At 35.9% G+C, this 14,479-nt stretch overlaps 1 protein-coding gene across 2 annotated transcripts in view; it reads left to right on the top strand.

Moving 5' to 3' along the window:
• Window positions 1–14,479, top strand: part of Ttc27 (tetratricopeptide repeat domain 27) — a 188,517-nt gene that overhangs the window by 145,738 nt on the left and 28,300 nt on the right. For both annotated transcript variants that reach the window (XM_074049473.1, XM_074049472.1), the window contains 2 exons: window positions 3,193–3,245; window positions 6,803–6,968. In XM_074049473.1, the coding sequence (XP_073905574.1) occupies window positions 3,193–3,245; window positions 6,803–6,968 (219 nt within the window). The remainder of the gene's footprint in view (window positions 1–3,192; window positions 3,246–6,802; window positions 6,969–14,479) is intronic.

Here is a 14,479-nt window from a genome sequence, read left to right on the forward strand (position 1 = left end):
GTTCCTTAATATTCTTTTTAGCTATCTACATTGTATTATATAGTCCAGAGCAGCAATTCCATTTTTTGTAGCAATGGGGATTGAACCCTTGTCCTTAAAATACATGCTCAACAAGCACTCTATGACTGAGCTACACCCCAAACTTCTTTTTCTCTTTTCTTTTTGGTACTCTAATTTTAGTGTTTTCTACTACTTATATTGTCCAGTACATTCTTGACGATCAACTCACTTGTTCATATTTTTCCTATCCTTTGGTTTCAATATTTTCTATTGCCTTTTCTTCGAGTTCAGAGATGTTCTTACTTCTGCAATATCCAATGTCCAGTGTCTTAAACTTATTTCAGATGATAGAATTTTCAGTTCAGGGATTTACATTTGGTTCTTTTCACAGTTTCCATGTCTCTACTAAGATTCCCCAACTGTTCTCTCATTATGTTCATATTTTCTTTTAAATCTTTGAACATGTTTATAGCTACTGTAAGTCCTTGTATTCTAACATATCTTTCATTTTTTGGTTCTGTTTCTATTAACTAATATTTCCTTTGGTTATGGGTAAAGTTGTCCTTTTTTGCATTTTCACCTTTTTTTTTTTTTTTTTTTTAAGAGACAGGGTTTTGCTTTGTAGCCCCAGACTAGCCTTGAATTCATGGTCCTCCTGGCTGTGCCTCCCAAGTGCTGGGATTTTGGGTGTGCACCACCATGCCTGGCTTCTATTTCTTTTTTATTATATCCTGCAAATTGTGAATGCTATATTGTTGAGTTTCTGGATATTCTTATCTTCCTTAAGAAAAATTTAATTTTATTTTGACATTCAGTTAATTTACTTGTGGATTCACTTCACTTAAAGCCTTGTTAGAATGGGTTTAGAATTGTCATTTTCTAGTGTCTTAAGGTGTAACCTTTCTTGGATTGAATTAATGCTCTGGACAATCAATAAGAGCTCTCTACTCTTGTTGGAACTTGAATAACTCCTTAGCACTGTGTGACCTCCAGAACTTTCATTCAGCTCATAGCTCTCGGTAATTCATCTTTGTTAGGACTCAAAGTTTTGCCCATGTAAAGCTTAGTAGTCAACCAAGGAGTCTAGGAGATGCTTGTTGAGATTTCTAGAGTTTGTTCTTGAAGTGCCTATCACTCTTCCATAGTATTGTGCTCTGCAAATTCCAGCTGCATTTTCAGTCCTGCACTCTGATGTCTTTTTCCTCAACTCGGTAAGACTTGCTGTGTTTTGCTTATGCTGTAGCCCTGAAAGTGCCTCCAATCAGAAGACTAGGTTGATTGTTGAGACACTTAGTTTCTTCCCTTCTCTCTAGAATCACAGGAGTACTGGCTGTGACTAATTCAACTTCTCAAAAGCAGTTGTTTCTTACATTTTGTCCAATATGCACTTTTTTCATGGGGAGAAAGCTAGTCCAATACTAATTTGCCATGTCTGAAAGAGGTCCTGTGCCTTTTGTTTTTAATTCCATGTATGAAACTTTATATATGATCATCATCATAATTTTAGGTCCAGGTTCCACAAATGAGTGAGAACATGAGATATTTGTTTTTTGAGCTTGACTTATGTTACTCAACACGATGATCTCCAGTTCTGTTTTCCTGCACATAACATAAGTTCATTTTTCTCAATGGCTGAGTAACATTCCATGTTGTGTGGATATACGTGTTTGTGCACACACATTATGTTTTCTTTATTCATTCATTGGTTGGTAAGCATCTTGGCTAATTCCACAGTTTAGCTACTGTGAATCAAGCTGTAGTAAACACAGGTGTGCAGGTATCTCTCTTGTACATTGATTTGCATTCCTTTAGATGTATGAACAAGGAAGGTATGATGGGATCAGAAGGAGGCCTGTATTTAGTTTTTGTTTTGTTTTTGGTGGGATTGGGGTTGGAACTAAGGGCTTTGTACTTGCAAAGCAGGTGCTGTACTTGCTGGAGCCACACCTCCAATTTTTAGTTTTCTGAGGTACCTCCATACTGATTTCCCTAGTAGTTGACCTCATTTACATTCCCACCAACAATGTATGAGGGTTCCTTTTCCCCACATCTTTGCCAACATTTGTTGTTTATTTTTTTGATTGCCAGTTGAGACAAAATCTTAGTGCAGTTTTGATTTGCATTCTTTATGGCTAAGAATGTCGATCATTTCTTCATGTATTTTTTCACCATTTGAATTTCTTCTACTAAGAACTGTCTGTTCAATTCATTTGCTTATTTATAAATTGTGTTATTTGTTCTTTGACTGTTTAGTTTTTTGAGTTCTTCACATATTCTGGATATTGATCCTTTATCTATTGAATAGCTGGTGAAGATTTTCTCCCATTCTATGGGCTGTCTCTTGAATCTGTTTATTGTTTCTTTTGATGTGCAGAAACTTTTAATTTTATGCAGTCCCATTTGTCAATTCTAGCTTTTATTTCCTGGACAGTTGGTGTCCTATTCAGAAAACAATGACGTATGCTCATATCTTCCAGAGTTTTTCCTATTTTCTCCTGTGGCAGTTTCAAAGTTTCAGGTCTTACTTTAGGATCATTGATACATTTTTGAAGTTGATTTTTGTACAGGATGAGCAATAGGGATCTAGTTTCAGTCTTCTGCATGGTGCTGGCACCATTTGTTGAAGAGGCTATTTTTTCTCCAGTATGTGTTTTTGGCTCCTTTGTCAAAGATCAGATGGCTGTAGCTGTGTGGGTTTATCTCTGGGTCTTCTATTCTGTTCCATTGGTCTTCATGTCTGTTTTTGTTACTGTGGCTCTGTAATATAATTTGAAGTCTGGTATTGTGACATTTCCAGCCTTGCTCTTTTTGCTCAACTACTTGTACTATTTGGGATCTTTTATTCTTCTCTACTGTAATATTGATTGGAAAAATGATATTTTATATTGCCTTAGATTTAAATAATAAATCTATATATAATATAAATTATATTGTAAAATCTCCAACTATCTTATAAACCTAAATTGAAAAAAATCTTAACTGAATTCCAAATTAGTTATATCATTAGTTGAATTTTTAAACCTTTTTTTATATTGTAAAAGTCAATTTAATAGCTTTTATCTTTAAACATAGCTCATTAAAAATTCTGATTTTTAAGAGCATATATCCAACTAAGAAAATGCGTTATATTTTGGTTTCAGCAAATATTTTACCTAAATGAGAATAGTCTAACTGAGTTCTCTATTCTTTCAGAATGCTGAGGCTTGGAATAATTTATCAACTTCCTATATCCGATTAAAGCAAAAGTAAGTACATCAGACAAATCCAAAGGATGTTGCTTCCAAAATATATGAATGAGATTGTCTCCAGCTGAATAATGAAACATTGTGTCTTACTTATTCCTTGTTTTAATTTGTCCCACCCTTGTGTAAGAGTTAGAATAACTTAATAGGGCCTTTTGAATTCTACATGTATAGTTTATTTTTTTAAACATTTAGTATGTACTGAAATAATAAAGTGCTTGAACTCTTTTTTTGTCCTGAAATTTTGCATCCTAAGTTTTATTACATGATAAAAGCAAGCATGCCTTTAGCTGGTCAACTCAATAGATTTCTTATTAGTTTCTTTCTTGGTACTAGACATTATTGAAAAATCTAAATATTAACCTGTATCTTCAGGAAATGTAGGTTTAAGAAATAAAATAATATGCTACACTGTTTTTAAAATTGACTAGTAGTATAAGCTGTGTGTGGTAGATATCAAGTGAGAATACAAAGGGAACTATAATAATAGCAGATGGTATTTGTGTCAGACCCTTATTTAATCCCATGAGGGTCTCAGAAGAGAGAAAGTATAATCCTGGTTCAGAGGCACTGATGTGAGACTCACCATGAGCTAAATTTGAAGGATGTGCTCAGGGGACAAAGGAAAGTCTTATAAGCAAAGGAAATAATGTGACCAAATGGAGAATGACAGAAATGAGTGAATTATTCTAGGAGATAAGAAGTAAAGTGGTTCAGCTATAACGTAGTATCAGATCTATAGTTAGAGAAAACGTTGGAAAGGTAGGTTGGGGTCAAATTGCTACATGTTCTGATTTTCTGACTAATAAGTTGAGACCATTTCTGTTGATAATAGGAAGTCAGAGATTTTGTGTGTGTTGGGGGGCGGGGTGTTAATTGCATAAAGAAAGAAGCTTTTTAGGAAAATTTACCTGGTGCCAATGTGAGACAGACTAGAGAGGAAACTGGAAGCTGGGAAACTAGTTAAGAGACAGCTGTTGTAATCATCCAGGCTTGAGAGAACTAGAGTGGAAAAAGAACAGGCAGATACCCAACAGTTTTAAAAGGGGCAACCAATGAGGCCTATTGCCTGGCTAGGGAAAGTGAAGACAAGGGAAGAGACAAGAATTGTTAATGCCAGAGTTCTACTAAGTTAACTAAAGGATGGATATATTTCCATTTTTATTTGGTCTTATTTTCAACTTAATTTTTCTTTGTGGAATCACAAGATATTTCTGAAAATGTCAATAAATCCATATTACATTGAAATCATGAAATGCTTCCTCTGCTCTTGGATGACAATCCATATAAAGTATTGTTTGAGATACTGTTCTCTTCAGAAAATAATATTATGTTCTTAATTGTAACTGATTGTGTTAAAACCTACTGGAATAGGTGAGGGAAATCCCTGACATAGTTATTGAATGATCTCAGAGATTTTTTTTCCCGGTAGCCCAGATAATTTTGTACATAGTTAGGCCTTTTATACTCTGCCTTGTCTTCCAGGCCAGTAATCTCAAGAATTCTTTCTGAACAATTCTTGCATATTGTTCTTCAACCTCTTCTCAATCCTTTCTTGTCTTTCTGCAGCTCCATGAATAGGTTTCCTTGTAAAAGTAGGGGTGTAAAGTCAAATATTCTGTTATTCTCGCCTTAAATTTTACTCTTTCCTATCTTTGCCTACTGGTCCAACCTTAGGTAATTCTTGACTCACGAGTCAAGTTATTACATTAGAGGTAAATTATTACTGTTTCAAGAGAAACATGCCTTAAAGTGGCCTGTTATAAACTATGTCATTCATCCCTCTGTTATCACAGGGTTCGTCGCTAAAGTACTCTTTTCACTTTTCCATCTGATTTCCCCAGGCATTAGGTCCCCACCAATCCCTTGGGAAAACTTCCCATTTTGTATATAATTTTCATAGTGTAGTATTTCCACCATGGTGGATTTAATTAGTGAATTCCAAAATGAAGCTGTTTATAAAGAGGCTATACTTATCAAAATAAAAATTCATTAAAATTTTTTTGAAGACAGGCGCTTGTATGTGCTTAAGAGTATTACAGGACATACAGGTGGAAAGATATCCTCATGGTGTAGATTGCTGCTTGTTGAGCCGTTTTTCAAGAAGATAACTTGATGTCTGCTCCTTTGTAAATGGGAGATCTGAGCCCCCTACTGAGATCCACCACTGTTGAAAAGGCAGTAGCTGTTTCGGGGAGGTAGTGGTAAGAGGTGGAATAGAGAAAGAAAAAGGGAAAAATCCCGTGGAAACAATTTATGTTCAGTTTTTGAAGATGTTACTTCTTTCTTTTTGAATCCCCTCCCCCCTTTTTTTATAAGAAGGATCCTTTAGTAGTTCTTTTAGTTAGAGTCAGTAGATGGGAAACTCACTTGGTCTTTGTTCATTTAAAAATGTTTAATTTTGCATTTACTTGTGAGTGGCAAGTTTAGATGGTAATAAAATTTTAGACTGACAGTTTCAATCATCTCTTTAAAAGAACTATACTGTTGGGTTTTTTTTTTTTTTTTTTTTGGCAGTACTTGGGTTTTGAATTCAGGCCCTCAAACTTGCTAGGCAGGTGCTCTACCACTTGATCTATTGCCTTCTATCATCTTGTTGCTGAAGAAACATCTGCTATTCTGTAATTGTTAGTACTTTGTAGATTTTACAATGTTCTACAATATGTCTGTATTGCTTGATAATGAAATATACTTTTTTGTTCATACAGTTTGGATCTTTATTCAGTTCTGGAAATTACTCAGCTATTATCTTTTTGATATATTACATCTTGCCATTTTTTGCATTCATTTCTTCTGGAGTTTCTATAGATGTAAGTCTGAGGTAACTTCATTCTGTTCTGTCTCTTTCTATCCTCAGTGTTCTTCTATTTTAAAATCTGAATTCTATGTGAACTTCTCACTATTCTCATCCAGTTCATTAGCATTTTAAACAAAACAATTCTGTTTTCATGATTCTTGAGTGCTGGGATTTCAGGTGTGCATCACCACACCTAGAATATATTGTTTCTTAAAATTAATTTTATTTAGTAAATTTGTGTCTTGTCCACTAATTTTGTCAACTGTCTTTCCTAGTGTAGTTTTCCCCCACAGGTTGTAGAATTTTGTCTTGTAGGTTCACTTAAGACTATAAGGAACTTTTTGTTTTGTTTTGACCCTTCCTCACCTCTGGTCCCTCCACTACTGCCAGGCCCCTACTTTTTGTCTTTCAGGTTTGCAGTTGTACTTGCTAGGCCACTCTGAGTTCAAATCTGGAGCTTCACCCTAGGAGAGGTCCTGGGGTGACAGTGAAATTGACACTCCATTATAAAATAAGGTCCTTGTTCCCAATAAATAGATTAAAAAAGGAGTATCTCTCTGTAGGTATGCTATAAATGCCAAAAGATCTGTCAGATTTTATAAGGGAATCTGAGGTGGTTTGGGGTTATTTGGGGGTTCTCATTTTATTTATTAGCATGAATGATGGACTGACAGTTCACATTTGCATCCTATATGCTTAGCTGTGTTTTTTTCCTAATAAAACGAGTTCATTATTACTCTCTTTAAAATTTGATCTTCAATAGAGTAAAAGCTTTTAGAACTTTACAAGAAGCTCTCAAGTGTAACTATGAACACTGGCAGATCTGGGAAAATTATATCCTCACCAGTACTGATGTCGGGGAATTTTCAGAAGCCATAAAAGCTTATCACCGGCTCTTGGACTTAAGAGACAAATACAAAGATGTTCAGGTAGGATATCAATATTTTGATATTTCAGTTTGTGCTTTATATTCTTAATTTTATATTACCTTGAAAAGAGTGTTTTTTAGTCAAATAGTCTTAGTATACATACTGGTACTCCAATGTTAAATGTTTCTGTGTAGTCATAAACAATGTCATTGTAACTCAGTTCCAAAAACCTGATTTATGATTTACATCTATACTGTCAGCTTGCGGAAACTAAATAGAATGTCTTTTGCATTACTAATTACTTTGGGTAACTCAATATGTTTTGTAATTTGTAATAGCTGGGTTGAATTCTATGCTCATTTATTAACTGACTTAACAAGCATTCTTTCAGAGGGTATGAACAATATAGATAGAAATGATGGATAACATTTTCTTTGCAATGTTTAGGAGATGGTCCTCCCTTTGGTGAAAATATGAGAGATTTGCATTCACTGCATTTATTATACAATAGGATTTAGTTATGATTGAAGACAGTATACAAAGATAAGGTACACAGGAGCATTGGGATATGAAGTCAGAGCAATAGAAAATTTAGTACTTGACATTTTAACACTTGTAATAATCAATGTATGGTATTTAAAATGGTGAATTTGAAATTACAAAAAAAAAACAGAAATAAAACCTAATTATTTAATGATAATACCTCACCAGTATTATGACATATTATCTGTATCCCAGTTGTTCTAAAATGCAGCTTATCTCAGGCCCATTTTAGAACCCCAACCCTTGGCTCACATACATGATCTTGTAAACACAGCTGTATAATTGACCAAGTTATCTTCAGACTCAGGTTCTATGTAATTCACCGGAAAGATGTGTAACTTCAGGTAAAACCAGCTACCCTCTTGGAGGAGCTATTGACTCTTTCAGTTGCTCCTCCTTCTTTCCTCTTTTTTCTTCTTCCTTCTTCTTTATAAGTCTTATACATTGAGCACCCACTATAGAAAGAAAGGACTTTATAGTGTAAGGATGGCTTAAAATGTGAATGGAGGCTGGGGGTGGTAGAGCACTTGCCTAGCATGTGGAAGGCTCTGGGTTTGATCCCCAGCATACAAACAAACAAACAAACAAATGTGAATGAAGTCACAGTAGAATTTTGCATTCTAGTTTTGTATTTGGTAAGAGCTCTAGTAAATCCATTTGCATAGTCCATAGCAGTCTAGCACTTGTTCTAGTCACATAGCTAAAATTCCTCATTGAGACAGTTCTTTCTTCTCCCCTCTGCACCTCATCAGGGTGCTGCTGCTGAGGCTCAAAACAGTTCTGAGTATGTTGTAGACCCCTGAGGATATTACTTATCTCTTGCGTTCTTCAACTGTGATTTTAATGGTGATATTTCTTTCCTAAGAAAGCTTTCTGAAGTCTATTCCTAAAATCTCAGGTAGAATGTAAATTATTTACATTGGCATTATGTTCCATTTTACACTGGAAATTCTGTTGTTTTCTTTCACATTTGGAAAAAATATACGTGAAACACAATGCAACACTCCTCATTTAGACACCACTGCTAACTCAAGTTCAGCATTCTTTAGAATCACAAACTGTTAGTGCAAGAAGGGACCTTCGTGGACTCCTCCAGGGCTGGGCTGAATAAGTTTACATGGCAAATCAGAAAGAAGTGTGAAACTCCTGATTAGATTAAAGGGGATTCTCCAGTCTGTCAGTCTGCTTGTCAGGCTCCCTGGTGTTGCTGCTGGCTGCTTGTCTTTGCCATCTCCTCCTCAGTCATCCTTGGTCAGTCTGATACCATTAATCTGCTGTATATGCCTCTCACTCATCTCTTCTTTCTGGTGTGAGTGGGATTCCCCCTCTAAATCCCACAGTAATCCCTCATATCTGCTAAGGGTTAGTAATAGTTGGCTCACCAGATTGGCTTTTGAGATTCTGAGAAAATCCTGATTCCTTTTCATGATTGGCACAATAGGAGCAGAGCAGGTTTCATGTAAAGATCCCAAATGGCTAGATCTAGGCCTCTCTCCCCCTGTAAGAGATAGACCTGTGGGGGTTAGGGTGTGTGAGCATCAGAGGAAGGGGGCTTTTCTGTTTTCTCTGTCACTTATTCTTCCTTGCTTCCCAAGGCACATAGAGCAGGTCAAAGTGGGACATGGTAAAGTAATAATAACTCATATTTACTGAGGGCTGCTGTGTGTCAGACCCTATTCTAAGCACTTTACATGTATTAGCTCATTTAATTCTCATCACAGCTGTGTGGAGTAGATTTGTACTGTCATAGCTACATCTGACTCTGAAATGTATGTGTGTATCCCCCACCCCCAATTTTCTTCATTTTGTAGTTTATTTTGTAGGAAATGATATCAGACAAAATAAACCTTTAAAGTTTGTCTTGAAAAGGTGTTTCTCCTACGTCATGAAGAGTTGTAAGTTACCAATACAATGCTGATTTTAGTTGACTTAGATGTATTAAGTATGCCAAATCTTCTCATACCTGAGAGGAATCTGTAATCCAAAGGTAAAAGAAAATGTAGTAATCACTTTCATAAAGATGATGACATACCATAAAATAGGTTTGACCAGGATCATTCCTGTCTCTTGCAGTTACCACTGGTACTCAGCAAATTCTATCAGTTATAATTTATCAGTTCTTTTCTTTTATGTTAATTTTTGGCAAAACTGGGGTTTGAACACAGGGCTCCACATTTGCTGGGTAGGTGCTCTACTGCTTGAACCACAAGTCCAGCAGAATGAAAAAATTTCTTGCTAATGTTTAGACAGTGCTACTATGTTTGAGTATCTGTAAATGCCTGGGGAGAGTGGTAACATTTAGAACAATCTTACTGGTAGATACAGTGGTAGGTGTCAGTGGCGCTAACTGGCAAAAATGCCCTAAGACTAGATACTTAATTCTAAAGATAAAATCTTCAGTTGTAGATTTGACATGTTGTATACAAAATCAAATCCATTGGAATTATAAGAACACTTGCTTAGAAATATTATTTCAGGGGCCTTCCCTTTAAAAGAATGTAAAATACATGGAGATATATTTGAGCATTTTTCAGAAAAGGGAAAAGAATCTTTAAAAAAGTTAAAACTCTCAGCATGAATTGAGATGCTTTGATTTATATCTGAAATGGATATTTCAGACATATTTTAGTGGTAGTAATTCATAGCTTCTTACCCCCTCCAATTACATGGAATTTTAAATCATAGCCAAATTGTGTTCTGATTCCAATTTAAAAATTTCTAATCCTAAACCTGTCTTTGCGTAGTATTTATCTTATAGCATTCTGAACTTAGTGACAATTTAGTTGTTTGCTAGATAAAATGATTAGGATTTAGTTTAAATTTATGACCAGTCAATATTTTAATTTCTTTTTTTCCCATTCTTCCTTTGTTTCACCCTTTCAGAATATAAGACACACTTTCTTTTCTTTGATAGCATTTCATCTGATTATGAATATTTAGATGAGTTTAAGAGTTAAATAAGGGTGAAGCAACCAAGGACAACCTTTGAATTCTTGAGCCTCACTGCCTGCAGTCCCACTCTGTGCACCAGAGACTAAGAGCAGTTCCTGTTCTGGGGAACAGTGCGTAATCAGAGCACTTTAAGAAGCTTTACATGCTACAGCCATTGTCTGGTGTTAGAGTTGTTAGCTTAATAATTCCAAATTCTTACTGAGAACATAATGACTGGACATTCAGTGACTTGCTTAAGTGAAATTATCCTCATTAGCACCTTAATGCTCTCCGGCACTCAGATTTAGAATAGTGCAGTGAGGTCATTTGTCTGTTTAAATCCTGTGCAAGCACTGTCAGTAGCTCCTTTTAGAAGTGAAACAGAGCCAAGCGCCTGTGGCTCACACCTGTAATCCTAGCAACTCAGGAGGCAAAGATCAGTAGGATTGCCGTGGTTCAAAGCCAGCTCAGGCAAAATGTTCACGAGACCCTATCTTGAAAAACCCTTTACAAAAATAGGGTTGGTGGAGTGGCTCAATGTAAAGACCCTGAGTTCAAATTCCTGTACTGAAAAAAAAAGTGTCACAGAATTCTGAAGCCATAGTGTAGCTCTGGCAGGTGGAGCAGAATCACTCTCGAGTTATTAGGTCATTGACAGAAAGTCACAGTGGCTAGCGATAGGCTCAGGCATATCCAGCTTCATGGCACACTGTCTGTCAGTATGCTTTATGACAGCCAGTCAGTGCACACCAAGACAATCGATAGATAGCATGGGTTATTTTTTTGTTGGTTAAAAAAGTTGTACTAATTTGTCTCTACATGTTTGGCAATAGCTGTCTTTCAGAAAATCTCTGCTATTCTTATGTTTGACACTATCTTATACTACATTCTATTTTAATTTACTTAAAAATTTTTTTTATCTATTCTATAGATTGTTATGATTTCAATTTTTTTCTACTGTAAGTATATAAGAATGTATAAATTCATACTCATTTTAATACAGGTATGAATTAAATTAGCTATAATTTATTGTGTTTTTTTAAGTATTTGTAATTATTTTTGCTCGCTCTTTTGTTTCTCCATGTTGTAATTTAAACTAAGGTGTAGGTTGGTAAAATTTAGGAATGCTTTATATAATTCTACTTATTTCTAGACTATATATACTTTTGTCTAGTATAAAACTGATTTTGATATTCATGCATAATTAGTCCTTGTTCAGTTTTCCAGGTTTCTACTACTAAAATACGTAGTGTCATGAATATCCTGGTAGAAAAATCCTTGTGTATACCCATGTTTCTTTCCTCAGGGTAAATTCTAATGTCAATTTGTTAGTTTGTCCTTTTTTCCTTTTCTTATTTTTCCTCTTGATTAGTTGGCAGTCATTTTGGAAAAATGATAAATATTATGTCATTGACATCTAATTTACTATTTACATGTGGGATTTAACATAGATTATATTTATAGGGCATACAGTATTTGAGGTAGATACTTGATGTTCCTCAGTTTGCAGTGGGATTAATGTGTCACCCAGAGAGCTTATGTAACTTGACAGTTGTACAACTAGTAGGAAGTGAAGATAAGAAATCACATGTAAGCATGCCTAGGTTTTACTGTGTGTCATGTCTTGAAATCTGTTGGAAGATTTATATTAAAAAGCAATTTCCATATCATATTAGTGTGCTGTGAACAATTTCTAACAAAGGTTTTTAAATTGAGGTACACTTCACGTACAATAAAACACAGAGACCTTAAATGTTAGCTTTATATGTTCTATCACATATGTGACCAACACTTCCAATTTCATCACCACAGAAAGTTCTCTTGTGCCCCTTTCCTGTCAGTCAATCTAGCCACCACCCTTCCTCCCCACTGGTTCAGTCAGTTATGCCTTTTCTTTCTTTCCTTTTTTTGGGGGATTTGTAGGGGGGTCCTGGGGCTTGAACTCAGGGCTTTGCACAGCTAGGCAGGTGCTCTATCCCTTGAGTCATGCCTCCAGTCCAGTTTTGCCTTTTTTCAAATATCCTATAAATAGAATCAGACTATATATTATTGTACACTGGTAGAATTCTTTGTGTGGATTTTTATTTGGTATTTTCTTCGCCATGGGAGAAGTTGATACTGATGAGCAGTGGGGCAAGTTGTCAACCAAGTTAAAGTCCTGGAATAAATTATGGCTGAGTATTTCCTGAAAGAAGAGGTGAAGGAACAGATACATTTTATATAAATTATAGTTTTGGGAAATACTGCTGAGGTATCTGAGGTTCACCAAGGTGAACTAATAAGTCTTGTCTGTTTTTTGTTGTTTGTTTTTTGCAGTGCTGGGGTTTGAACTCAGGATTTTGTGCTTGTTAGACAGGTGCTGTATCAATTGAGCCCTTTCTGCTCTGATTATTTTAGAGCTAGGGACTCCCTTTTTGCTCAGGCCAGCCTATACCATGATCCTACTATTTTAGGCTTGTTACTATCACTGATGACAGGCACATGCCACCATGCCCAGCTATTGGTTGAGATGGGGGTCTCGTGAATTCCCTGCTTGAGCTGGCCTCAAACCACCACCCTTCTGATCTCAGCCTCCCATATTACTAGGATTACAGATGTGAGCCACTGGTGTCCAGCTGGCCTGTATAGCCTAAAGACCATTTCTACACTGTAAATTGTGATTTTCTTTTCTTCTTCATTTTTTTTTTTGCTGAAGTTGCAAAAAGGAAAACACTAAATTACTTACCTTTCTCTGATAACTAAGGTTAGGGTTATCAGGCTAGGAAACACAGCAACTTACTTAGAGAGCTCCAAGTGGAGCAGAGAGTTAGCCAAGCAAGGGAGATAGGAAATTGCTTCATTCCTGGCCTGGCGTTTTTGTAACAGGACCTAGGGCAATCCTATTCCTTCCTGCTATGAGGACCTCCAGGATGCAAAGGGCTAAAGCTTTGTTCATTAGGCCAAGATTGGCATGAGACTTAGCTAAGGACTTCAAGATTAGTGTTGGGGGAAGAAGAAAGTTATGTTTTTCCCTTGGTGGAGATTTTTATGTCAGAATTTTGATGTCAAATTGCCACTCTTTTATGTGAGAGGCCTTCAGTTCTCCTCAGGGGACAGTGTTGATCCCCCACAGTCATTCTCTACTTGCTGAATTCCCCAAACATGGTCTATGATGGAGGTGAGAAATAGGATTAGGATAAAAAATGACACAAATGTCTGTGTCACCTAAATGAATTAGAAATATGGGTACATGGTTTATACACCATTAACTGGACTCAGTGACATGGCTTGGGTAGGATAGAAGGTAAGGGACTACAGCTGTTTATACTGATTAAATTGAAATTTCTCACTTGTCACATAAAAGAGATCCTCAATAAGATTATCAGCAGAATTCTCATCAGAAACTTTGGAGGCAAGAAAGCAATAGGTTAATGTATTAAAAGTGCTAAAACCCCACAAAATACTAAAAAATCCTCCAACCAAGAATCCTGTATCTGGCAAAAACCTTGCTTCAAAAGTAAGGAAGACATTGAGACATTGAGACATTCCCAGATGAAGAAAAGCCAAGGGAATTTGTTACCACAAACCTTCCCTGCAAGTAATACTTAGGGGAGTGCTAAGGATTTGGGTAAAATGAAACAATACTAGATAGTAACTCAAAACTGTAGGAAAAAGTACAGGTCGCAGTAAAGGTAGGTGCTTGGCTTTATCTAAGCAAGTATTTTTGTAACAATAGTTTGTGTGTAGGTTTCTACACAATTTAAGAGACCAGTGCATTAAAATTAACTAGTTTAAAAGCTAGTATTATTGTAACTTTATAACTCCACAGTTTGTTTTTATAATTTAAGAAACTGATATTTTTAAATTATTACTTTATATTTGGGGGCACACAATATCTAAAGACATAATTTTGTGACATAAGCAACTGAAAGCATTATGCATGGGGCTGTTGAGAGAGCAGAGGTTTTGTATGCTATTCAGTTTTATAACAGACATACAAAACGCTCTACTGACTAAGACAATAGCTTCCATATTCTCAAGTGCACGTGGGACATGTTCCAGGAGAGGCCATATGTTAGGCTTCAAATTAAGTCTCAGTAGGTTTAAGAAGATAGATC

Source organism: Castor canadensis, chromosome 12 (assembly GCF_047511655.1).
Source record: "Castor canadensis chromosome 12, mCasCan1.hap1v2, whole genome shotgun sequence".
NCBI lineage: Eukaryota > Metazoa > Chordata > Mammalia > Rodentia > Castoridae > Castor > Castor canadensis.